Source organism: Pristiophorus japonicus, chromosome 10 (assembly GCF_044704955.1).
Source record: "Pristiophorus japonicus isolate sPriJap1 chromosome 10, sPriJap1.hap1, whole genome shotgun sequence".
Lineage (NCBI taxonomy): Eukaryota > Metazoa > Chordata > Chondrichthyes > Pristiophoridae > Pristiophorus > Pristiophorus japonicus.
In genome coordinates this window covers 129492679-129519886 of record NC_091986.1, presented here as the reverse complement: position 1 = coordinate 129519886, position 27208 = coordinate 129492679, and the positions used below count along the sequence as shown (strand labels likewise).

At 42.4% G+C, this 27208-nt stretch overlaps 1 protein-coding gene and 1 pseudogene across 2 annotated transcripts in view; both read left to right on the top strand.

The window, feature by feature from the left end:
• The window catches only part of LOC139275091 (TBC1 domain family member 8-like), a 105926-nt gene that overhangs the window by 40785 nt on the left and 37933 nt on the right, over window positions 1-27208 (top strand). The window contains exons 3-7 of one of the 2 annotated variants that reach the window (XM_070892082.1): window positions 290-408; window positions 1916-2135; window positions 8835-9075; window positions 15560-15767; window positions 16574-16768. In XM_070892082.1, coding sequence (XP_070748183.1) covers window positions 290-408; window positions 1916-2135; window positions 8835-9075; window positions 15560-15767; window positions 16574-16768 — 983 coding nt within the window. Of the gene's footprint in view, window positions 1-289; window positions 409-1915; window positions 2145-8834; window positions 9076-15559; window positions 15768-16573; window positions 16769-27208 lie in introns of both variants that reach the window. The other variant, XM_070892081.1, reaches the window with a different exon arrangement.
• Window positions 6257-6494, top strand: LOC139275419 (U2 spliceosomal RNA; annotated as a pseudogene).

The following is a 27208-nucleotide window of genomic DNA, read 5'->3' as shown; positions in this document are numbered from 1 at the left end:
GCCAATAATCAGTGTCACCAGTGTGGACTCATTCATGCGAGTAGGCCCATAGGAAGGAATGTCTACACACAAACTCTTAATGCTAATATTTTTAACCAATGTCCTTTGGACATTTTATGCTATTTCCACATATCCGTGTCATAAGTTGGTGTGATTTTAAAATTTCACTGGACTTTGAAGTGTTAAAGGGTTGCCCATTTTATAAACTTCTGGGCATAGACTTGTCACTATACAAAATATCAACATGTAATTTATGATCTGTTAACTGTTTTGCACATCATCCTCTAAGGTGCCACTGTGGAGGAAATCCAACAACACTGGGAGTGGTTGGAACAGAATCTTCTCCACACCCTTTCAGTATTTGATAATAAAGATGATGTTATCAGCTTTGTTCATGGTAAAGTAAAGGTAAGTGCAATCCAGCAAAATTGTTGTGAAAAAATGAGCTCCATAAGATAAAAGCATTCACACTGCTTCTTGGGACACTAGGGAGTGCTAGAGAACTTACAAAATGTAAATATTGAGTTGCAGCAAAATCCTATTTATCTGGTGCCCCATTGGAATAAATGTGCAAAGCTCCATTCTTTTTAACCAGCACAAGAAGGGTACAATTTATTAAGTGTATTGTTGGAAGAAGCAAAAATGCATTTAATGGAGGAGCAATTGAGTATATTTTGGATAATTAGCATTTACACATTAGCACCATTTTAGATAGTGGGACCAGTCAGTTTCCCCCATGCAAATGAAATCCTCAATTCATGAGTGACTGCCTCACTTAGAAATATGTGATTGCCTTGTTTGGATCATTCTTGGTTATAATGGGGACTGTTGGAAACCACGCAGGATGCTTGTAACGCACAATGTTATATTCTGCACATTGCCTTTCCAGAAGCAACCGATGGCTATCTTGGAAAATGCACTTGCAGGAAAGCGAAAGTTCATATTCGCAAAATTCTTTTACTGTCAAATGCTACCACAATTATAAGTGAATCATGAATCTAGTGAGAATAATTTTGTGATTCAATACAAAGGAAGTTAGAACAGGTCACTGTCTCTATAGTTTCTTTAAGTTTGGAAAGAAACTGTTTTTGCTGCTTTAGATCAAGATTTGCAACTAAAACATCTGGGCCTCAAGTTTCCGCATGATTTTCACTCCAATATCAGCGTATTCTGGGTGGAATCGAATTAATTAGTGCTAAAGATCGTGGAATTTTAAGTGAGTTGTGTCCATAGCTACTTTACGCTCAAGTATCCACAATCTTTTAACTGGATTCAAAAGTCCATTCATCCAAAGCCGTCCCCATCCACTCCTCTTTATGATGCTGGAGTTCCAGTCACACACAGATTATGTTGATTATGGGAGATTTTGTGTACGGGCAATTGGCTGGAAACTTGAGCGAAACATCGACCTCGGCAAAACCGTCGCAGTATCCAATGAATTGTGGGCGCATTTTGCCGATTGCACCCTTTGGTGGAAACACTCTACCCTGATTTAGAACAAGTAATTACAATTTCATCAAATTAAAAAATATCTTTCTATTGAAGCATAGTTAGTTTTAAAAAAAAAACTTCATGTCCCTTGACTTTCATTGAATTAAGTGTTTGAAATACTGGGACCATGCATACAATATACTTTGTGCTGTAAGCATGTTTATGTACTAGTCATCAGTATGTATTGTGTGTGTGTGGCTAGCTACAGACTTGAATATACAATGCTTGAGAATTTTAATTATGTAATAGTCTCAAGCCTATTAAAGTATTCTATAAATATAGCTTCACTCCATTAAATCTGAAAAAATAGATTGCTCAGTACCAAAAATGTCAAAATGGCAATAAAGTGGAACATTTAACATTTTCCTTAAGCATTTGGCTGTATTGCAGTTTTAAAAAAATGTTTTAAATCTGTTGCACTCAGGGGCTTATAGCAGAAGAAACCAGGAGCAAATTGGCGGAACAGGAAGAAGATCCTGAGAAGTTTCGGGAGGCCCTGGTAAAATTTGAGACCAGATTTAATTTCCCAGACTTGGAAAAGCTGGTGACTTATTATTCATGTTGCTGCTGGAAGGGACGGGTTCCCCGTCAAGGCTGGATTTACCTTAGCATCAACCATCTCTGCTTCTATTCTTTCCTGCTGGGTAAGGAAGGTAAGAATAGATGGAGGATATAAATTAAGTCAATTGTAAAAGTATTTTATGATTCAGAATTGTATTTAATTTCAGTTCTTTGACTTGTGCTACATCAAATGATGAAGGTACACTGGTTGCAAGGTTAAAATTTTATTTCAGCATCCAATTATCTTTCTCAAAAACTGAGATTAGTATTCATCAAATATCTTGTCTATACTGTACCTGGATCCTTATTGGGTGAGGGAGCAATTGCATGTTAGTACCATGATATCACATGTCTCTGAACTCTGCATTAATGTATTCTTTGACATTAGGGAAAGTGAAATTATTATCTCTTAGGAGCCTAGTTTGAGCAGTCTTCTAGTGAAGAGTGGAAAAATTGAACTACTTACTTTAATTTTAGTTGAGGACCAGGAAGGTTAGATGATAACTGATCCAGCCATTTTGATCCAATTGTTTGAAAAGTACAAGAACATTGCAGATGCAATGAAATCCTTTTGCAATTCAATATAATAAAATTGGGTGCTGAAAGTTATTCATGGTGATCAGATTTTAAGTGTGTAGAGTTTTCGGTACAATTGTAAATAGTGAAAAGATACAGTATAGTGAACATGTGAAATGACAGCAGCAGAAGTTCACAAAATAAACCATAAACTGATTCTCCTTCCCTTTTTATATATAGAGATTCAGCAATTGTGCTGCTGTATGTTGTCTTGTGCTGGCCATGTGATTAATCTAATTGGACAGATTTTAATAAAATTCTATTTCTTGTGATCAAGTTAAAGGAGAAGTCATTGTTCGCTGACTCCGTTCCGCCTGAGTAAATATCTTGCCCAATATATAATTTATGGCTGAATATAGAGTTAATGAAGAAGAGGAGGCTGCTGGTTATTCTCAAAACTTCAAGCGACAATGTTGAAAGGAAACAATAGAATTTTGACACCATCAAAAAGTCAATGGTGGGATGGGGGAGAAGGAAAAGGGGAAGAGAGAGAAAAACTTGTCAACGCCATAAGATTTTAACTTTCTACATTTGGGAGGTTACAATATCAAACAAAGCTGTAAAGTTAAATAGTAGGCATTCCCTCCAACTGCCCTTCCTAATTTAGAGGCATATTTACATGAACTGTGCCAAACTTATTTAGCATCCATTGTTAATCTGACAGGAAATAGCTTAGAATAATGGACTGGGGAAAGACTAACATAGTGACACAAGTGTGGTTTATATTACAGGAGTCTGTGGAATACTGGTTGGGAGCCAGGGCAATTTATCATGCAGTTTGTGGGAACATGGTTAATTGTGCTATTAACACACTTGGCAACTTAAATTCTAGATTCTGTATAAAGAATTGACACTTTGAACTTGATTTCCCAGTATTGTAGGAACAGTAGCTGGAAAATCTTTTTCATTTCAAGCCAGGGTAGCAGTGTGCAAGATATTAAATGCAAGTATCAGCCAGTATTGCAGTGGATATTTTTTTGTCCGTTTTATTTAACAAAACCGTGTAGGTGTGAAAGATCAGGTTGTCACAAAAGGGTGTGTGTGTGTCTCCTCCATTTTGATTTTTTTCTAGTCATTCATTCCTGGAATTAAAGTAAATGTTGGTCCCTTAGAAGATGAGAAGGGGGATTTAATAATGGGAAATGTGGAAATGGCTGAGACCTTAAATAATTATTTTGCTTCGGTCTTCACAGTGGAAGACACAAAAACCATGCCAAAATTTGCTGGTCACAGGAATGTGGGAAGGGAGGATCTTGAGACAATCACTATCACTAGGGGGGTAGTGCTGGACAGGCAAATGGGACTGAAGGTAGACAAGTCCCCTGGTCCTGATGAAATGCATCCCAGGGTATTAAGAGATGATGGAAGTTATAGCAGATGCATTCGTTATAATCTACCAAAATTCTCTGGACTCTGGGGAGGTACCAGCGGATTGGAAAGCAGCTAATAGAAACATAGAAAATAGGTGCAGGAGTAGGCCATTCGGCCCTTCTAGCCTGCACCGCCATTCAATGAGTTCATGGCTGAACATGCAACTTCAGTACCCCATTCCTGCTTTCTCACCATACCCCTTGATTCCCCTAGTAGTAAGGACTTCATCTAACTCCTTTTTGAATATATTTAGTGAATTGGCCTCAACAACTTTCTGTGGTAGAGAATTCCACAGGTTCACCACTCTCTGGGTGAAGAAATTCCTCCTCATCTCGGTCCTAAATGGCTTACCCCTTATCCTTAGACTGTGTCCCCGGTTCTGGACTTCCCCAACATTGGGAACATTCTTCCTGCATCTAACCTGTCTAACCCCGTCAGAATTTTAAACGTTTCTATGAGGTCCCCTCTCATTCATCTGAACTCCAGTGAATACAAGCCCAGTTGATCCAGTCTTTCTTGATAGGTCAGTCCCGCCATCCCGGGAATCAGTCTGGTGAACCTTCGCTGCACTCCCTCAATAGCAAGAATGTTCTTCCTCAGGTTAGGAGACCAAAACTGTACACAATATTCCAGGTGTGGCCTCACCAAGGCCCTGTACAATTGTAGCAACACCTCTCTGCCCCTGTACTCAAATCCCCTTGCTATGAAGGCCAACATGCCATTTGCTTTCTTAACCGCCTGCTGTACCTGCATGCCAACCTTCAATGAAACACCTCTGTTTAAAAAAAGGGGGCAGACAAAAGGCAAGTAACTATAGGCTGGTTAGTTTAACATCTGTTGTGGGGAAAATGCTTGAAACTATCATTAAGGAAGAAATAGTGGGACATCTAGACAGGAATAGTGCAATGTTTAACTAATTTACTGGAATTCTTTGAGGATATAACGAGCATGGTGGATAGAAGTGTACCAATGAATGTGGTGTATTTAGATTTCCAAAAGGCATTCGATAAGGTGCCACACAAGGTTACTGCAGAAGATAAAGGTATGCGGAGTCAGAGGAAGTGTATTAGCATGGATAGAGAATTGGCTGGTGAACAGAAAGCAGAGAGTCGGGATAAATGGGTCCTTTTTCGGGTTGGGAATCGGTGGTTAGTGGTGTGCCACAGGGATCGGTGCTGGGACCACAACTGTTTACAATATGCATAGATGACCTGGAAGAGGGGACAGAGTGTAGTGTAGCAAAATTTGCAGATGACACATGGATTAGTGGGAAAGTGGGTTGTGTAGAGAACAGAGACTGCAGAGATTTGGATAGGTTAAGCGAATGGGCTAAGGTTTGGCAGATGGAATACAATGTTGGAAAGTGTGAGGTCATCCACCTTGGCGGGGGGGGGGGGGGGAGGAGGGAAGGGAGAGGGAGAGAAGAACAGTAAAAGGGAATATTATTTGAATGGGGAGAAATTACAACATGCAGAGGGACCTGGGGGTCCTTATGCATGAATCCCAAAAAGTTAGTTTGCAGGTGCAGCAGGTAATCGGGAAGGCAAATGGAATGTTGGCCTTCATTGCGAGAGGGATGGAGTACAAAAGCAGGGAGGTCCTGCTGCAACTGAATAGGGTATTGGTAAGGCTGCACCTGGAGTACTGCGTGCAGTTTTGGTCACCTTACTTAAGGAAGGATATACTGGCTTTGGGTGGGGTACAGAGACGATTCACTAGGCTGATTCAGGAGATGGGGGGGGTTACCTTATGATAGATTGAGTAGACTGGGTCTTTACTCGTTGGAGTTCAGAAGGATGAGGGGTGATCTTATAGAAACATTTAAAATCATGAAAGGGATAGACAAGATAGAGGCAGAGAGGTTGTTTCCACTGGTAGGGGAGACTAGAACTAGGGGGCACAGCGGGGGAGCCAATTTAAAACCGAGTTGAGAAGGAATTTCTTCTCCCAGAGGGTTGTGAATCTCTGGAATTCTCTGCCCAAGGAAGCAGTTGAGGCTAGATTTTTAACCATTAAGGGTTACAGGGAGAGGGCGGGTAAGTGGAGCTGAGTCCACGGCCAGATCAGCCATGATCTTATTGAATGGCGGAGCAGGCTCGAGGGGCTAGATGGTTCCTAATTCTTGTGTTCCTTAGAATGGTGCTCTCAAGGTAAGATGGTGTTTGCCATCATCTGTTATTGGTGTAGGAGGTAGCTCGGGTTTAGCCCACCCAGCCCCTTGTGAATTTTACATTTACTGCTGGGGTGATGTTAGAAAGTCGCTTCTCGGCCTTTTAGCTAAGATCATGCGTAACTGACCTGACAGGGGAGTAACCATGACCCCAAAGTGGTTCTCCCTGGATCAGGAAGGTGGTTCTCCTATGCTTTTTGGAAATAGGAGGTGGGTGGGGTGGCTTGACCCATCCACCTCCATGGAGGTGTGTGGGGGGCCTGACCCATCCACCTCCATGGCACGAACCTGGTATTGCAGTACTTCCAGGAACGGTGCAGTGGCTCTCGGCCTTTTGGCTAAGAGCATTGGTGCAGAGTGATCCTTGATGTGTGCAAGGTGACCTCTGGCGTTTGTGATTTGACAAAGAATTGGAAAGATTGGCTACGAATTTAAAAAAAAATCTGATGACATTTCCCTGTATTGATTGAGTGGTTGAGCCTCTTTGCAATCCCCTTAGATGAAGTGGACTATTATATAATACCTTTTGTACAATAACACCTCTCTGGTTTCCAGCTTGTCATTACAAGGTGCATGCAGTGGATGGGTAGGCTAACTAATGGCAAAACATATTTTTTCATGATTAGTTTCTTTTCCATCAATAAGTCTTTAGCAAACCTGGTTGCAATTCTGTTTGAGGCTCATCTTGGTTCAGTTGATGGGTCTGTTGCTTCTGAGTTAGATAGTTATGGGTTACATTCCCACGGCAGACTGATAGTGTAGCATTCCCTCAGTACTGCAGTGATTGGTCAGAAGGGAGCGGTGACCAAAGGTTTGGTCCAAGAAATAATGAAGTCGTCACTGGTGGGCATAGTCTTATAGGCCCCCTAGCTGGGCAACAGTGCAGCTACTGAGTAGAAATGAAGAAATAATGGAGGCTTGTAAGAAACGTACGGCAATAATCATGGTAATTTTAATCTTATTGATTCGACAAATCAAATTGGCCAAGGTAGCCTTGAGGAAGAGTTCATAGTGTATCTGGGATGGTTTCCTTGAACAGCATGTTGTGGAACCAACCAGTGAGCAGGCTATCTGAGATCTGGTACTGTATAATGAGACAGGATTAATAAATCTTATAAAGGATCCTCTAGGAAAGAGTGATCATAGCGTGGTTGAATTTCAAATTCAGTTGGAGGATGAGAAAGTTGGATCTCAAACCAGTGTCCTGATTTTCAATAAAGGCTATTACAAAGCTATGAAGGCAGAGTTGGCTAAAGTGGACTGGGAAAATAGATTAAAGTGCAAGACGGTTGATGAACAGTGGCAGACATTTAAGGAGATATTTCATAACTCCCAACAAAAATATATTCCAATGAGAAGAAAAGACTTTTTAAGGAAGTAAAGGATGGTATCAAATTGAAAAAATTGGCATACAATGTTGACAATTAGTAGGAGGCCAGAGGATTGGGAAATTTTTTAAAAACCAGCAAAGGATGACTTTTTAAAAAAAAAAAGAGCAGATTGAGAGTAAACGAGCAAGTAATATAAAAACACAGTAAGAGCTTCTAGAGGTGTATATAAAAAGGAAGAGAGTAGCTAAAGTAAACATTGGTCCCTTCGAGGATGAGATTGAGGAATTAATAATGGGCGGGGGTGGGAGGGCGCATAGTTTAAGAATAAAGGGTTGCCCATTTAAAACTGATGAATTTCTTCTGAGGGTTGTAAATCTGTGGAATTCTCTGCCCTAGAGTGCTATGGAGGCTGGGTCATTGAATATATTTAAGATGGAGATACAGATTTTTGAACGATAAGGGAGTGAAGGGTTATGGGGAGCGGGCAGCCCATGATCCGATCAGCCATGATCTTATTAAATGGTGGAGGAGGCACGAGGGACCAAATGGCCTACTCCTGCTCCTATTTCTTATGTAAGAGATTGGTTGGTTGGTTTTAAAGGAAGAGCGGGCAATGTAAAGGAGGGTTTTGGGAGGTTGTTCCACAGCATGGAACTTGATTGGCTTAAGGCACGTCTGCTAGAGATGGGGCGAAGGTTGAGGGGGATGTACAAGAGGCTGCAGTCAGAGAAATAGTTTTGTTGGGTCCGGTGGTGTAGTGCTAGAAGAGGTTAGAGCAAGGAAGGGGAGAGAACATGGAATGATTTAAACAAGGATGAGAATTTTAATTGAGGTTTTAGGGTACTCTGATCGAATGTAGATCAACAAAGACAGTGGTGCTGGAGAAGTGTGATTTGGTGTGGAATAAGACATGCACCACAACATTTTGGGTGAGCTGAAGTTAATGTAGTGTGGTGAATAAAAGGCTGGCCAGGCTACAGCTGCAGTAAAAAAGTGATAAGACACCAGTTTTTACTTGTACTTTCCTCGCATAGTGAGTTCTTAAACTCAGCATTGATGTCCGGTAGAAGTACTGAATGAAGGCCTAATATGATACTCCAAGAGGAAAGTATACTGCAGATCCTAGTGGCTGGTTACAAAACAGCATGAGATGTATCCCATTGAGGGAAATATCTCCTGTCTCAATCGTATGGCAGAAGTTGAGGCTTCCCATATGAAGTATTGGGGGTAAACACCTTTTTAATTCTGCTATTGCAGGTACTGGGAAATACTTTTACACTTTTGCTTAAAGGTAGCTTGTCATCATTCATGAATATTGTATTTTTATATTTCAGTGAAACTCATGATCCCCTGGGCTGATGTGAAAAGGCTAGAAAGAACTTCGAATACTCTTATCTCCGAAATAATTCGAGTGACCACACGAAGTAAGGAACGTGATTTCTCCATGTTCCTTAACATAGATGAAACTTTTAGGCTTATGGAACTTTTGGCAGATGTGACTATTCGAAGGCTGCTGGACAATGAGACATTTGAATTGGATCCACCGCTACAAGAACCCACTCAAATCACAAAGAAGTAAGAAAGAAATTCAATAAAATCTTAGCTAACTTTGGAAAATGTGGCTCTATTTCTCAAAATAACATCTGTATTTTGTTTCAATTGTTTAATGTGTCGTTTAACTATTTTTAACCGTTTGCTGTGCCTCCTCTTTGCGATCTTTTTAAAGTTAATTTGAGATCATTTTGCATCACATTTGAATTAATTTGCATGTTCTCAAGTATTGACCCGAGAATTTTTAATGTAGTATAATGTCTCCTGTTGCGCAAGTGAGACAGCCATGGGGGCATTCTAGCAAGATTTTTTAAATACAGGTTGAACCTTCCTTATCGGGAACCCTCGGGATGTGGCCTGTTCTGGATGAGGGATTTTTCCGGACGAGGGGTGGTCACGTTAAATTAGATGGTACAAGTACTGAGCAAGGGGATATCGGGGCTTGCTGGCTTGGGGCTAGGAGTGCAGCAGAGGGATCATTGGGTGGATCGTGGGGTCAGGCCAGCGATTGCGGGAGTCGGCAGTGAGGAAGGACTTCAATTTATTCATGTTGGAGTTCTGCGCATGCGCCACCCAGTGGCCGGGGATGGTTCTGGATAAGGGAGATTTAACCTGTACTACATTAATCGAGTTACACATTTGGCCATACAAATTTCTTTTGGAGCTATTTGGAGTTTAAATGTTCCCAAGCTTTTGAGACGGTCTTAGAAATTCCCATTAATGCCAAACAAACTTGGCAACAAGATGGTATGTTGCCTCCCTGGTGCAAGGGTCAAGGATGTCTCGGAGCGGATGCAGAACATTCTGAAAAGGGAGGGTGAACAGCCAGTTGTCGTGGTGCATATAGGTACCAACAATATAGGTTAAACGGGATGAGGTCCTACGAGATGAATTTAGGGAGCTGGGAGCTAAATTTAAAAAGTAGGACCTCAAAAGTAGTAATCTCAGGATTGCTGCCAGTGCCACGTGCTAATCAGTAGAAATCGCAGGATAGCTCAGCTGAATACATGGCTTGAGGAGTAGTGCAGAAGGGAGGGATTCAAATTCCTGGGACACTGGAACCGATTCTGGGGGAGGTGGGACCAGTACAAACCAGACAGCCTGTACCTGGGCAGGACTGGAACCAATGTCCAAGGGGGAGTGTTTGCTAGTGCTGTTGGGGAGGAGTTAAACTAATATGGCAGGGGGATGGGAACCTATGCAGGGAGGCAGAGGGAAATAAAAGGAAGACAGGCAAAAGATAGAAAGGAGACGAGTAAAAGTGGAGGGCAGAGAAACCCAAGGCAAAAAAGCAAAAAGGGCCACATTGCAGCAAAATTCTAAAGGGGCAAAGTGTGTTAAAATGACAAGCCTGAAGGCTCTCTGCCTCAATGCGAGGAGTATTCGGAATAAGGTGGATGAATTAACTGCACAGATAGCAGTTAATGGATATGATGTAATTGGCATCACGGAGACATGGCTCCAGGGTGACCAAGGCTGGGAACTCAACATTTAGGAAAGATAAACAGAAAAAGGAAAAGGAGGTGGGGTGGCATTGCTGGTTAGAGGAAATTAATGCATTAGTAAGGAAGGACATTAGCTTGGATGATGTGGAATCGATATGGATGGAGCTATGGAATACCAAAGGGCAGAAAACGCTGGTGGGAGTTGTGTACAGACCACCAAACAGTAGTAGTGAGGTTGGGGACAGCATCGAACAAGAAATAAGGGATGTGTGCAATAAAGATACAGCAGTTATCATGGGCAACTTTAATTTACATATAGATTAGGCTAACCAAACTGGTAGCAATGTGGTGGTGGAGGAGGATTTTCTGGAGTGTATTAGGGATGGTTTTCTTGACCAAATACGTCGAGGAACCAACCAGAGAGCTGGCCATCCTAGACTGGGTGATGTGTAATGAGAAGGGACTAATTAGCAATCTTGTTGTGCGAGGGCCCCTTGGGAAGAGTGACCATAATATGGTAGAATTCTTTATTAAGATGGAGAGTGAGTTAATTCAGAAACTAAAGTCCTGAACTTAAGGAAAGCTAACTTTGACGGCATGATGCATGAATTGGCTAAAATAGACTGGCAAAGGATACTTAAAGGGTTGACGGATAGGCAATGGCAAACATTTATAGATTACATGGATGAACTTCAAGTGTACATCCCTGTCTGGAGTAAAAACAAAACGGGGAAGGTGGCTCAACCGTGGCTAACCAGGGAAATTAAGGATAGTGTTAGATCCAAGGAAGAGGCATTATAAATTGGCCAGAAAAAGCAGCAAACCTAAGGACTGGGAGAAATTTAGAATTCAGCAGAGGAGGACAAAGAGTTTAATTAGGAGGTGGAAAATAGAGTACGAGAGGAAGCTTGCCGGGAACATAAAAACCGACTGCAAAAGCTTCTATAGATATGTGAAGAGAAAAGGATTAGTGAAGACAAACCTAGATCCCTTGCAGTCAGACTCGGGTGAAATTATAATGGGGACAAAGAAATGGCAGACCAATTGAACAAATACTTTGGTTCTGGAGGTACTAGGGGACCGAGGGTCTAAGGAGGAGGAGGAGGAACTGAAGGATATCCTTATTAGGTGGGAAATTGATGGGATTGAAGGCTGATAAATCCCCGGGGCCTGATTGTCTGCATCCCAGAGTACTTGGGGAAGTGGCCCTAGAAATAGTGGATGCATTGGTGATCATTTTCCAAAGGTCTATCGACTCTGGAGCAGGTCCTATGGACTGGAGGGTAGCTAATGTAACACCACTTTTTTAAAAAGGAGGGAGAGAAAACGGGTAATTATAGACTGGTTAGCCTGACATCAGTGGGGAAAATGTTGGAATCAATTATTAAAGATGAAATAGCAGCACATTTGGAAAGCAGTGACAGGATCAGTCCAAGTCAGCATGGATTTATGAACGTGAAATCCTGCTTGACGAATTTTGAGGATGTAACTGGTAGAGTGGATGAGGGAGAACCAGTGGATGTGGTGTATTTGGACTTTCAAAAGGCCTTTTATAAGGTCCCACATAAGAGATTGGTGTGCAAAATCAAAGCACATGGAATTGGGGGTAATGTACTGGCATGGATAGAGAATTGGTTGGCAGACAGGAAGCAGAGTCTGGATAAACGGGTCTCTTTTCGGAATGGGAGGCAGTGCCTAGTGGAGTGCCGCAGGGATCAGTGCTAGGACCCCAGCTTTTTACAATATAAATGATTTGGATGAAGGAATTGAGTGTAATATCTCCAAGTTTGCAGATTACACTAAACTGGGTGGTGTGAGCTGTGAGGAGGATGCTAAGAGGCTGCAGGGTGATTTGGACAGGTTAGGTGAGTGGGCAAATGCATGGCAGATGCTGTATAATGTGGATAAATGAGAGGTTATCCACTTTGGTGGAAAAAACACGAAGGCAGAATATTATCTGAATGGTGGCAGATTAGGAAAAGGGGAGGTGCAATGAGACCTGGGTGTCATGGTTCATCAGTCATTGAAAGTTGGCATGCAGGTGTAGCAGGCAGTGAAGGTGGCAAATGGCAGGTTGGCCTTCATAGCTAGGGGATTTGAGTATAGGAGCAGGGAAGTCTTACTGCAGTTGTACAGGGCCTTAGTGAGGCCTCACCTGGAATATTGTGTTCAGTTTTGGTCTCCTAATCTGAGGAAGGATGTTCTTGCTATAGAGGGAGTGCAGCGAAGGTTCACCAGACTGATTCCAGCGATGGCTGGACTGACATGAGGAGAGACTGGATCAACTGGGCCTTTATACACTGGAGTTTAGAAGGATGTGAGGGGATCTCATAAAAATGTATAAGATTCTGACGGGACGGGACAGGTTAGATGCGGGAAGAATGTTCCCGATGTTGGGGAAGTCCAGAACCAGGGGATACAGTCTTGGGATCAAGGGTAGGCCATTTAGGACTGATGAGGAGAAACTTCTTCACGCAGAGAGTTGTGAACCTGTGGAATTTCCTGCTGCAGAGGGTTGTTGAGGCCAGTTCATTGGATATATTCAAGAGGGAGTTAAATATGGCCCATACGGCTAAAGGGATCAAGGAGTATGGAGAGAAAGCAGGAAAGGGATACTGAGGTGAATGATCAGCCATGATCTTATTGAATGGCGGTGCAGGCTCGAATGGCCTACTCCTGCACCTATTTTCTCTTTCTATGTTGACCAGCACCCACTCTTCCAGGTGTCCCTTTGCACAAGTTAATTGAAATAGTTTGTGACTTGTTGTCTTTAACTGGTTCACCTGGTTCTATCCACTAATACTTGTGGTGATTGTGAGAGTTGGAATATATAGTGAAACCTGTACAACTGGACACTTGCAAAAAAAGAAATGACTGACAGTCCCAAATAACTTGCATTGTAATAGATACAAGCTTGAAACCACGGGCACTCATAAATTGTGAACAAGGACAGCCGTCAATGCACTAAGTCCATTTGTGAGTTAAAACCCAAGAAAAGCATGTCAGTGCAAGGCAGCAACAAGGTGAATAAAATTGCTTTTGTGGAATGGGGATCCCTTTACCCACCATCCATAATGGCAGAGAAACAGCTCTATCCCTGGGATTGAATGCTTGCATGGCCCAATCCCAGAGATACTGTTCTGCTGTTGTGGATGCTGGGTAAAGAACTACCCATTTCTCAAACTGGGAGCTGAATCTGGCCCCCGGTTCCCAACAATGTTCCCTTTAGGTCATGTGGCCACACAGTACTGTGGAGGTCAAGTGCAGCCAGTGAGCTGGCTTTTAAATGTGAAAACTGCACATGCCACGTGTGCCCCCTCCCTCCCCCCAAAAGATTAGAGAACAATGGAATGACAGTCTCCTGAAATGGGACACGGGTCTTTAGGGTGCTGCCTCTAACAGCCTGGGCGATCTTTGGATTTTTTTAATGGTGATCTCTCTCTCTCTCTCTCTCTCTCTCTCTCTCTCTCTCTCTCTCTCTCTCTCTCTCTCTCTCTCTGTCGACCCCCACCAGTGCAAATCGGGAGAGGGCTGGTGAGTCGACATTCCGGAGAGGTTCTGAAATGGGCACAATTCCAGGGGAGGGCGATTTTTTAAACGGAAGGAACGCTACAAGACATGCAGCCATCCTGGGATATTTGGCTCATCCAGTTTATTGTATATTGACCATTTTGAGAACAAGGACTTCTGATGCAAGTCCCTTGGGTGTTCCTAATTTACAGGTTTCACTGTACTTGTGATCCTTAGCTCTATATAAGTTACAAAGCCATTTAGAAACCTTGATAAGTTCCTTTGGGCCATGGTGGTCATTCTGTTTTTAAGCCAGAGAGAGTAGGAAGGTTGCAGGAATAATTTATCTTTCCACCTCTCTACTTCTCTTTCCTTCTTTCATAGAAACATAGAAAATAGGTGCAGGAGCAGGCCATTCGGCCCTTTGAGCCTGCACCGTTATTCAACAAGATCATGGCTGATCACTCACCCACCCCAGCACCCCCCCCCCTGACCCCCCCCAGCTGCAAGGACCACATCCAACTCCCTCCCGAACACATCCAATGAACTGGCATCAACAACTCTCCGCGGCAGGGAACCCCACAGGCCAACAACTCCCCGAGTGAAGAAGTCTCTCCCAATCCCAGCCCCAAACAGCCCAGCCCCCATCCCAAGACCGTGCCCCCCCCCCACCCGGACCCACCCAACACCAGGAACACTCCCCCCCCGCCCCGTCCCATCAGAATCCTTCCCAAATGCCGAACACCCCTGGATGTTGAGCCCCCAGCCCTGGCCACCCTGGAGCCACGCCCCCGCGACGCCAACCACACCACATCCACCAACCGCCATCTGCGCAGTCAACCCGTCCACCCCACTCCGAACACTCCCCGCACAGAGCCCCCAGGCCCACCCCTCCAACACACTTCACCCCCCTCAGACCTCCGCTGCAATGTGGCCCCTCCTGTCCCCTGCCCCTGTCTCCCCTCTTTCTCTTCCTTCCCCCCCCCCACTGCACAGGCTCCCATCTTGGGGGCAGTAACCTTCTGGGGCAGGGAATTATAGCCCCCAGCGTGGAAGTCCTGCTCCCACTGCAGAATTGGCCTTACCACCCTTCAATGGAAGCGGAGTGCAATTTCCCACACTCCACTTTCTTTTTTTTTTTCCCCCTGCCCCCCCCCCCCCCCCATGCCTTTTATTGGCCAGATTAGCTGATCTGAGCTAGAGTAGTGGTTGGGGTGCTACAATTGGCACAGCATTTCTGGGGAAGCAAGACATTTTGGCCCGGATTTCTGTGCTTGGTCGCTACACAGCGCCCCTTGCTGGAAATGTGCATGTGTTTACCATCAGATCAGGGTCATTGATGTCCTTAAAGTTGAATAGCCTATCAACATATTGTCAAAGCTCATATGAATTAGGGTAGGGGGAAGAATTTTGAATTATAAACCGTACTAGTACCTGGAAACATTGATCTGTGACTGCTTTAAATTAAAGGTCAGTCTTAATTTATAACTGTCTAAACTGAGCCTTTTTTTATTTAAACTGACTTGTAAAACTCTCTGTTCATTTTGCTATAGGAATCTTGAAGCTAGAATGCAGACTGAGTATTTCCGGGCTTGTTTCAGGCTTCCACGGGTAGAGAAGCTGGCTGAGATAGTGGATTGTTTCCTGTGGACGCCATACAGCCAATGCCACACTGCAGGAAAGTTGTATACTTCAGAAAATTACATCTGTTTTGCCAGCAAGGAGGAAGGCAGCTGCAATGTGATCATTCCACTCCAAGAGGTACTGTACACTGTGATCTAATATTGAAGAACTAAATGTCTTTCCTTGGTCAACTCTGGGTTGAATTTGAAACTGTGCAGTCTAGAAAACTTTTGTACATCTATCGAAGATGTTTATTAAACAGCACCTTTTTAAAATTCCTGAATACATATCCAGATGGAAAACCTGTTTTGCTGTCTTGTGGCCAATAAACATTGTTTGGAAAAGAGAGATTTTTCTCATTCTGTAAGATTTTAAGACTGCCATTCTTGAGTACTAGTGGCTGAGGTGGCCCACTGACAAAGGCCCCTCTGCTAGTAACCCAGTACTGGCCAGACTCCTTGCTTTGCTTTGTAATTCAGAAAACTCATTCGGAGTCCACACTGATACTGAAATCTGCTAGTATCAATTGCAAGTTCATTTTTTTTTTTAAATGTGTTCTTTGCATAACTAGGGAGGGTGCTCCACTTCAGGACTGTTTTATTAAACTTGAACAGCCTCATGATTCCCTTCTGACCTAGTTTGAAATATATCTGTTGCTTTATAACAAAGTTTGATTGTGAGCCTAATTATTTGTTCTTTTGCTTCCTCCTCTTCTACCGCTCCCTCAAACTTGCTGGTGAAGGAGGGTGTGTTTGGTGGCAATGTACAAGAATGTTTGAGGCAGTCAGAGAATGTTGGAAAGTAATATTGGTTTCTATTGGTTGATTGTTTTAAATTTCTTGCTTGGCAGTAGATTCACAGCAAACTATCCTTTTCAAGTTGGTTAATAAAACAGCTGCAGTTTCTGTAATCTGTTCTGGCACATGTTTGTTTTTCATTGACAGGTGGTTACTGTGGAGAAGATGGAGGACACTAGTCTGCTCCCCAATCCAATTATTGTTGGTGTTCAAAGCAAGAGGGTGTTTCAATTTACAGAAGTTGAAAATAGAGAACACCTAGTGGAGCAACTAAGCAAACGGCTTGAACTTTTAAGAGGAGAAAAGCCTGGCTGCCTTGAGAAATCTGAAGTTGAAGAAACGGTATAGTTGACTTTTTTGCATTTAATGTTAATGGTTTCATATAGCAATGAACTCTGGACTACCCTAAAGTACAACAAGGAACAGTTTAGCAAAAAAAAATAAGGTTCTGTAATTAAAACCAGAAAGTTTATCTGCCTGTATTGTTTAACTTAACCAGACACCGCCACCCTCCCCCAACAATTCTGCGGCTGTGATTTAGAGGTTAAGTGTGGCACTGAGCCATGGAGATTAGCAAATCCTGTCAGCTAATCTCAGTTGGAGGGGCAGCAGAGGCACTACTCCCAGGGCTAAGAAGGGACACAAAACATTTGGTCACCCCACTTGGAAAGTGTGTTTGTGTGTAAGGTTTAACTGTGACCTATTGTGCACTCTCTCTCTCTTTTTTTTTCTCTCTCTCTTTTTCTCTTTTTTTTTTCTCTCACACTAACTTATTCTGTATGATCAGATAAATTATCAATTGGAAGTTACATGAAATTAGAATTCATTGCTCTAACCAACAGAATTAAATCAGTTGGCTTATTTAAATACGTGTAGGCTCTGGCAACAAAGGATGGAAAATGTTGACTTCAGGATCTGTGCAGCTCACACCTGTTTCCTTTTTGGTTATTATTTTACCAAAGTGAATGTATTTTAACTAAGATACATTTCTTGGCTGTAAATTGATGCTTACAACAGTGTGATAAGCCTGTAATTGTAGTGAAAATCATTTTTTCAATATGCAGAGGACTGGAAAATATATTTGCTATCACAGTAAGTGGTAGTGAAATGCACAACTATATGGCCAGAGAAAAGACAGCAAAAGATTATGATCCTGTGCGCAGGGTAGCCAACATCTATGCTGACCCAACTAACTTTGGTAAGTGAGGATTCTCTAATGTACTCATTATAGTAATATTTATAAATCTTTCTGTAATTTACAATTAATTAGCAAGCTCTTGTAAATCTTGCATACAATTTCATGTCAATAAAATTGTAGTTGAAGTAAATAATTTTGTCCTATGGAACAATTTTGCATGGATAGTCAAAATCCAATTAATTGAAAATATTATTTAGTTGAAAATATTCTTCCCTTTCTCCATAGGTGATTTGTTATTCATACTCCCAAGAGATTTTGCAAAGAAGATGGAAGAAAAATGAGAGGAAATAAATCCTGTTCAGACAAGGAATACAATCTGCGTGCTGCCAAGCACAGGAAAAAGTCACATCTTGGGCAGGGTCTTCCACGGGGCCGCTCAAAAGTCTAATAAAAGAGGGACCATCGTAGTGAACAGATTGTTCCTCCCATTCCTGGGTTGGAGAGGGAGGGGGAGGGGAGGGGGAAGCAAGAATGCATTCACTAGATAACTGAGCATGCTAAGTATCAAATTGCAATCCTTGTATAGATGCACAGACGCATGACCAGATTGCCCGAGTGCAGTTGGCAGGACAGGTTGGCTCTAGTTAATCAATTACCTTGCTCCAGGATGCTGTCATTTCAGAGCTTCCTTGAGTGCTCTACTTGTCAGGCTGTGGGGATTATGAGGCCATCATCCAATGCAAGGGCTGATGTGACCAAGGATCTTGCATGTGGCCCTACACGATCCAGTGTGAGTTCTCCTTAGTTTTTTTTGTAAATTGTATAAATGGTGTATGTATATAGTTTTCAATAATACTACATGGATATATTCAGAATTATCCTGTGAAATGAAAAACACAAGTTTTGAAATAAAACATTTTGTGAAATTGATTTTACTGGTTTGGTTGCTTTATTTGGTACTTTCTCCACTGACGGACCACATGCCATTTCAGATATAGGAAAGAAGCCCACAGTGTCACATGGTGATCTCTTATCTTGTGTTCTGCTCTCTACCTTCATGCAAAAGTTGGCTTTGTTTGTGCAACTTGAAATACATTTTCCTCAAAGGTTACAAGTTCAAAAATATTGTTCTTTTAAAAATTTAAGCAAGACCAAAGCCAATAGTCTAGTACACTACCAAGGTTGAAAAGAGTAAGATTAGTCCAGATAAGTTAATAACCAATACTGTAGGAATAAGGGTACACGGAGAGAATTAGCAGTTCCAATGTTTTGAGGTCCTGGGAATGAAATAAGAGACCGCGATGAGTCTGGGTTTCAGCATATTTGGGGTGCAAGGTGTAGGAAGTGTGTGTAAGTTGATGTATTTGTAACAGGAGGAGTGAGGGAAGAGCACTGGGGTATATTAATATCTGTAAAATAAAGATAGACTACAAAGGCTGTAGTGGAGGAAAAGAGGAAAGTTTGAGGCTAGATGTGAGAGGTTTTATCTTGGACTCTGTCCAGGAATAATGTGGGGGAGGATGGTCGTGTTTGAACCTCCCAAGATGATATTGGATGAACTTGGGCTTCATACAGTTGAGTTTTTCAGGATGAAAAGTAGTACTGGGCACAACAGTCTCTGGAATAGCTTACAGGAATCACATGCTTTTGATCTTTTGTTAAATATTATTTACATAACTGATTTATCTTGTCTATACTTGAATATATTATGCAGGTGCTATTACCAATTTCATTGGCATAAGCCTACTTTTATGCATTTGAATAACTCCTTTGCACTGCTTTAATTTAAAGGTGCATAAATTGATTTATTTAAGCAAATTCCTTTCAAAAGCACCATTTTCAAATACAAAACAATGACTGAAACATTGTACTATGCAAATGGCAGATAACTTTTTATTTAACATTGAAATGTCAGCTTGGCCCAGGTGGTCGCACCCTTGCCTCTGTGTTGGAAGGTGTGGATTCAAACCCCACTCGGCTAACACTCTAGGGTGGCCCCAAGAGTGCAGTAATGTCACAGCTGCCATCCTGTGGATGCTATGTTAAACTGAGGCCCTATCTGCCTGTTCTAACAATTCAGGTGGCTATTAAAAATCACATTTTGTCTTGGTTAACATTCCTCCTTCAACCAAAACTACATCAACTGGTCATTCATCATTTTGCTGTTTGTGGGATCTTGTGTGCAAAATGGCTACCATATTTGCTTGCATATTTTGCTGTGCTTTTAAAATAATTAATTGAGAGAGATGTAACAATGTATGATATAATTACAAATCTTCCTTTGCTAGGTAATTGTTTTGAAATGGAAAAAAAATAGATATTCATTCAGTCAATATTCTAATTGACAAGCTTTATTATAGCATTGGACTTGATCAGTTTAGTGTTCTTGTACTCTGGAGAAATTCTTCCATGATTTCTCAGTAATCTTGTAGAACCAAGAGAAACCATTTAGACCATTGTACTTTTTTTTTCAGTGGTTAGCATTTTTTAAAAAAAATTATCTTTTTCAAGAAAGCACTATGACCTTTGACTATTTTTTTCTGATTTGTTCAGTCTTCACATACAAGTAACACTTATACATTGGCAAAGGATAGACTAACCTGCAGATGCTATTGCTTTAAGAACCTTGACCTGTGAGGTCATCTTGGTTGGGTTTCCTGTCTCTTTTTTTTTTTCCCGCTCCATTGGCAGCACCACCTTTGCTTCCAGAAGTGACTTGAATCCAGCATCGGTAGAACCTCCTAAGAAGGTTGCTGCTGAGCCAAGTACCCGCAATTGAGTGCATAATTCGGGCTGACATTCAGTGCAGTACTGAGAAGCTTCATTCATCTTTGGGATGAGATGTTGGCAGTCCTGATTGTCTGTGTCTGTCTGTCCGTTCAAGTGTACATAAAGATCCTGTGGCACTACTCAAAGAAAAGCAGGGAGTTCTGATGTCCTGGCCAACATTTATCCCTCATCCAACACCACCAAAACCAATTAACTGGTCATTTATCTCATTTGCAATTTGCAGGACCTTGCAATGAACACATTTACATTTGCATATCAAACAGTACCTCCACTTAAAGTAATTTATTAGTTGTAAAGTACTTTTGGATTTTCTGAGGATGTGATGGGTGCTATATAAATGCAAGTTATTTGCAGCACAGACTGACTTATCTGAAGCTAATGGATAATATCCAAAATAACAGAATTAGCTACCTAATGGAAGATTTTGGGACTGGAGAGGGGTGAGAAGAGCAGAGAGGACTGTTGAGGTGAAAACATTCTGAAATATTTAATTTCTGTCGATTGAACTCCCAGCTAGTTTTTAACTGGCAATTCACATCCTGTGATACTCTTGTATCAGCAGGAACTCTGTTTATAGATATGCTAAAGTTATCATTGGCTCAGACATTCCCAAGATACTGAATTTCCTGTCTGCGTGGTTGGTCCCTAAAATCTCAGTGTGGGACAATTTGCAACAGTTGCTCGTAACCCACACTGACCGTTTGAGTTCCCATAGGCACTCGGGAACTCTGCAGTAGAATCCCCTGAGATGCTCTGTGCACAAACTAAGAACAGGAAATCCTTACTGCAGGGCAAGGTGCCATTTTTTTTCTGAGGAGGTTTTAAAAGGCAAATAGCTGTATGCTCGAGTTTGTTTTTAATGCACTTGAAGCTAGCTATCCACCCATCATAGTTAGTACAGTTGTATCACAAGTCTCTATTGGAGCTGGAGATGGCTGATATATACAACCTTTAATTAACTAGCCAAAGCTTTGTTAAAAATCCACATTGCTGTCTTCCATGCTGGAAACCGGACCGAGGTCGGAAGCATTCAGCAATATAGATCTGCCGACTTGTGTTTTAAGTTTAGAGACTCCTAAAATCCAGCTTCTTGAGCCGTGTATTCATAAAATAGCTCTTCAATCAAGGTAATGCTTTCAAAAAAGCATCAAGAAAACCCGAAAGCTCTCCAGGACATGGTTGCTAAAATGTCAGCATATCATATTTGGACTATAGTCTGTGTTACATAGAATTTACAGCACAGAGACTGACCATTCGACTCAACTGGTCAATGCTGGTGATTATGCTTCAAATGGGAGTCCGGGGATGTCGGAGCAGCCTATAAAAGGCCCAGCAGCGTCGGAGAGGCGGGAGTCTGGAGAGGTCGGAGCGGCCTACAAAAGGCCAACCGGTGCAGCTGCAGCAAGGAGAGAAGGCAAAAAAAGTAAAAAGAAATCTAAAGGTGATGTCACAGCCAAGGGGGTAAGTGATTGGTGAGTAGTTTTTCTTTTCCTTTATCAGTAGGTAACCTTTAGCATTGTTGCCAAATTAAGTTAATCTAAGGGTTAAGTCATGGCAGGAGAGTTCGGACACGTGTTATGCTCCTCTTGTACTATGTGGGAAGTCAGGGACGCATGTTGACTACATGTACAGCAAGTGCATCTGCCTGCAGCACCTGACAAACCGCATTGCGGCACTGGAGCTGCGAGTGGATTTACTCTGGAGCATCCGCGATGCTGAGGATATCGTGAATAGCACGTTTAGTGAGTTGGTCAGACTGCAGGGAGAGGTTACACAGGCAGATAGCGGTTGGGTGACCAACAGGCAGAGCAGTGGAAGGAAGGAAGGCTGTGCAGGGGTGCCCTGCAGTCATCCCCCTGCAAAACAGATACACCGCTTTGGGTACTGTTGAGGGGGATGACTCATCGGGGGAGGGCAGCAGCAGCAGTCAAGTTCATGGCACAGTGGGTGGCTCTACTGCACAGGAGGGCAGGAAAAAGAGTGGGAGAGTTATAGTGATAGGGGATTCTATTGTAAGGGGAATAGATAGATGTTTCTGCAACTGAGACTCCAGGATGGTATGTTGCCTCCCTGGTGCAAGGGTGGGTCAAGGATGTCTCAGAGCGGGTGCAGGACATTTTGAAAAAGGAGGGTGAACAGCCAGTTGTTGTGGTGCTTATAGGTACCAACGATGAAGGATGAGGTCCTACAAGACGAATTTAGGGAGCTAAGAGCTAAATTTAAAAAGTAGGACCTCAAAAGTAGTAATCTCAGGATTGCTACCAGTGTCACGTGCTAGTCAGAATAGGAATCGCAGGATAGTTCAGATGAATATGTGGCTTGAGGAGTGGTGCAGAAGGGAGGGATTCAAATTCCTGGGACATTGGAACCGGTTCTGGGGGAGGTGGGACTAGTACAAACCGGATGGTCTGCACCTGGGCAGGACCGGAACCAATGTCCTAGGGGGAGTGTTTGCTAATGCTGTTGGGGAGGGGTTAAACTAATATGGCAGGGGGATGGGAACCTATGCAGGGAGACAGAGGGAAGGAGAATGGGGCAGAAGCAAAAGATAGAAGAAAAGTAAAAGTGGAGGGTAGAGAAACCCAAGGCAAAAAGGGCCACATTACAGCAAAATTATAAAGTGGCAAAGTGTGTTAAAAAGACAAGCCTGAAGGCTCTGTGCTTCAATGCAAGGAGTATTCGGAATAAGATGGACGAATTAACTGCGCAGATAGCAGTTAACGGATATGATGTAATTGGCATCAGAGACATGGCTTCAGGGTGACCAAGGCTGGGAACTCAACATTCAGGAAGGATAGACAGAAAGGAAAAGGAGGTGGGGTGGCATTACTAGTTAAAGAAGAAATTAATGCAATAGTAAGGAAGGACATTGGCTTTGATGATGTGGAATTGGTATGAGTGGAGCTACGGAATACCAAAGGGCAGAAAACGCTAGTGGGAGTTATGTACAGACCACCAAACAGTAGTAGTGAGGCTGGGAACATCAAACAAGAAATTGGGGATGCGTGCAATAAAGGTACAGCAGTTATCATAGGCGACTTTAATCTACATATTGATTGGGCCAGCCAAACTGGTAGCAATGCGGTGGAGGAGGATTTCCTGGAGTGTATTAGGGATGGTTTTCTAGACCAATATGTCGAGGAACCAACTAGAGGGCTAGCCATCCTAGATTGGGTGATGTGTAATGAGAAAGGGCTAATTAGCAATCTTGTTGTGTGAGTGACCATAATATGGTAGAATTCTTTAAGATGGAGAGAGATAATTAATTCAGAGACTAGGGTCCTGAACTTAAGGTAAAGAATTGGCTAGAATAGACTGGCAAGTAATACTTAAAGGGTTTACGGTGGATAGGCAATGGCAAACATTCAAAGATCACATGGATGAACTTCAACAATTGTACATCCCCCTGTCTGGAGTAAAAATAAAATGGGGAAGGTGGCTCAACCGTGGCTAACAAGGGAAATTAAGGATGGTGTTAAATCCAAGGAAGAGGCATATAAATTGGCCAGAAAAAGCAGCAAACCTGAGGACTGGGAGAAATTTAGAATTCAGCAAAGGAGGACAAAGGGTTTAATTAGGAGGGGGAGAATAGAGTATGAGGAAGCTTGCTGGGAATATAAAAACTGACTGCAAAAGCTTCTATAGATATGTGAAGAGAAAAAGATTAATGAAAACAAACATAGGTCCCTTGCAGTCAGATTCAGGTGAATTTATAATGGGAAACAAAGAAATGGCGGACCAGTTAAACAAATACTTTGGTTCTGTCTTCACGAAGGAAGACACAAATAACCTTCAGGAAATACTAGGGGACCGAGGGTCTAATGAGAAGGAGGAACTGAAGGAAATCCTTGTTAGGCAGGAAATTGTGTTCGGGGAAATTAATGAGATTGAAGGCCGATAAATCCCCGGGGCCTGATGGTCTGCAACCCAGAGTACTTAAGGAATTAGCCCTAGAAATAGTGGATGCATTGGTGATCATTTTCCAACAGTCTATCGACTCTGGATCAGTTCCTATGGACTGGAGGGTAGCTAATGTAACACCACTTTTTAAGAAAGGAAGGAGAGAGAAAACAGATAATTATAGACCGGTTAGCCTGACATCAGTAGTTGGGAAAATGTTGGAATCAATTATTAAGGATGCAATTGCAGCGCATTTGAAAAGCAGTGACTGGATCGGTCCACGTCAGCATGGAATTATGAAAGGCAAATCCTGTTCGACAAATCTTCTAGAATTTTTTGAGGATGTAACTAGTAGAGTGGACAAGGGAAAACCAGTGGATGTGGTGCATTTGGACTTTCAAAAGGCTTTTGACAAGGTCCCACACACGAGATTGGTGTGCAAAGTTAAAGCACATGGTATTGGGGGTAATGTACTGACGTGGATGGAGAACTGCTGGGAGACAGGAAGCAGAGAGTCGGGATAAATGGGTCCTTTTCAGAATGGCAGGCAGTGACTAGTGGGGTGCTACAAGGTTCAGTGCTGGGACTCCAGCTCTTTACAATATATATTAATGATTTGGATGAGGGAATTGAGTGTAATATCTCCAAGTTTGCAGATGACACGAAGCTGGGTGGCGGTGAGAGCTGTGAGGAGGACGCGAAGAGGCTGCAGGGTGACTTGGACAGGTTAGTTGAGTGGGCAAATGTGTGGCAGATGCAATATAATGTGGATAAATGTTAGGTTATCCACTTTGGGGGCAAAAACATGAAGGCAGAATATTATCTGAATGACAGCAAATTAGGAAAAGGGGAGGTGCAATGAGACCTGGGTGTCAAGGTACATCAGTCATTGAAAGTTGGCATGCAGGTACAGCAGGCGGTGAAGGCGGCAAATGGTATGTTGGCCTTCGTAGCTAGAGGATTTGAGTATAGGAGTAGGGAGGTCTTACTGCAGTTGTACAGGGCCTTAGTGAGGCCTCACCTGGAATATTCAGTTTTGGTCTCCTAACCTGAAGAAGGATATACTTGCTATTGAGAGAGTGCAGCGAAGGTTCACCAGACTGATTCCTGGGATGGCAGGACTGACCTATGAGGAGAGACTGGATCGACTGGGCCTGTATTCACTGGAGTTTAGAAGGATGAGGGGGGATCTCATAGAAACATATAAAATTCTGATGTGACTGAACAGGTTAGATGCAGGAAGAATGTTCCCAGTGTTGAGGAAGTCCAGAACCAGGGGACATGGTCTAAGGATAAGGAGTAGGCCATTTAGGACTAGTGAGGAGAAACTTCTTCACTCAGAATTGTTAACCTGTGGAATTCCCTACTGCAGAGAATTGATGCCAGTTCATTGGATATATTCAAGAGGGAGTTAGATATGGCCCTTACGGCTAAAGGGATCAAGGGGTATGGAGAGAAAGCAGGAAAGGGGTACTGAGGTGAATGATCAGCCATGATCTTATTGAATGGTGGTGCAGGCTCGAAGGGCTGAATGGCCTACTCTGCCTATTTTCTATGTTTCTATGTAAGTTCCACATTCTTGCCACTCTCTGGGTAAAGAAGTTTCTCCTGAATTCCTTATTGGATTTATTAGTGACTATCTTGTATTTATGACCCCTAGTTTTGGACTCCTCCACAAGTGTCTTCTCTACATCTACTCCATCAAAACTCACCAGAATTTTAAAGTTACCTTCTAGAGAAAAGAGCCATGCCCTGTGCAGTGTTTCTTGACGGGTTTAACCTCACTTCTGGTATCATCCTTGTAATTTTTTTTGCACCTTCTCCAAAGCCTCTTTATTCTATTTGTAATATGGACTGTACTCAAGTGGTCTAACCAAGATTCTATGTCACAGCCTCAAGAACAACCAGATTTCCTTACCTCAGGATTCAGTGCAGGTGGACAGAGTTACTAGAGGAGATGCTAGTCGGGATGCAATTTGAGGAATAAGACCATGGCCCTGAATTCACGGTCGGTATGATGGTGTACACTCTGAGTATGCTGTCATACTGCCTTTGAAGCGTATGCACTAAATCCCAAACCTGCGATCTTTGAGTTCCGACTACACGTCGGCTTCACTGCACGTTTCACCTCATTCAAATCAACGTGTTGCCGAAAAGTTGGGATAATTTCCTACCTACTACAAATTAATTAACCTGAACATTTTTACGCCTGGTGCAAACAGGCGCAGGAAGGGTGTTGTGGAGGGGTGGAAATGAGAACATAGTATTACAAACCTGTTCCAAACATTGCTGCTGTCACACCAAAAGTAAATTTGTTTCCAGCAGATTAGGTTCTTCGCACTGAAAGAAATGAATTGTGTTCATTAGCCCAGCTGTGTTTTGCTTTTAGAAATGGTGGTAATCTTGATTTATTGGGTAGAAAATGCTTGAGAAAACTAAATGGGATTAATATCACCACTACAGCTTTATTAACGGACAATTATTTTGAGTGTTAATATTCTCCCTTTTTGTAAGTCAGATGGGATTGGACTGGGTTTCCTTACCCAAACAACGGTTAAAGAGGTGCCTGCTTGGGGAAACTAGTTGCTCCCGGAAAAAGCTCTTGTGGCAGAAATAGTCAGAGTAAATACTTATTTCGATTCAGCAACAGAAGTTGTCGCAGAAAGAAAATTACAGACAAGGACAAGTGATCTTTAGAATCAATGAAAATGATAGAAACAACACAGGGGATTGGCTGAAAAGGAGGAGCAAGTAAAGCATGTTCCACACATACTAACTGGTGTTCGAAACATGCATTTTGTGAAACAAAGGTAAAATTAAGAAAGCTTACAGTGAACATTGAAAAGAAGCAAAGACTTTAAAACAACGAAAACTGGAAGAGTAAAAAAAGAAGAATTAAGCACTATTCATTTCTGTAGCCTTTTAAAATAAGTTGTGGGAAAATCAGCAATTTC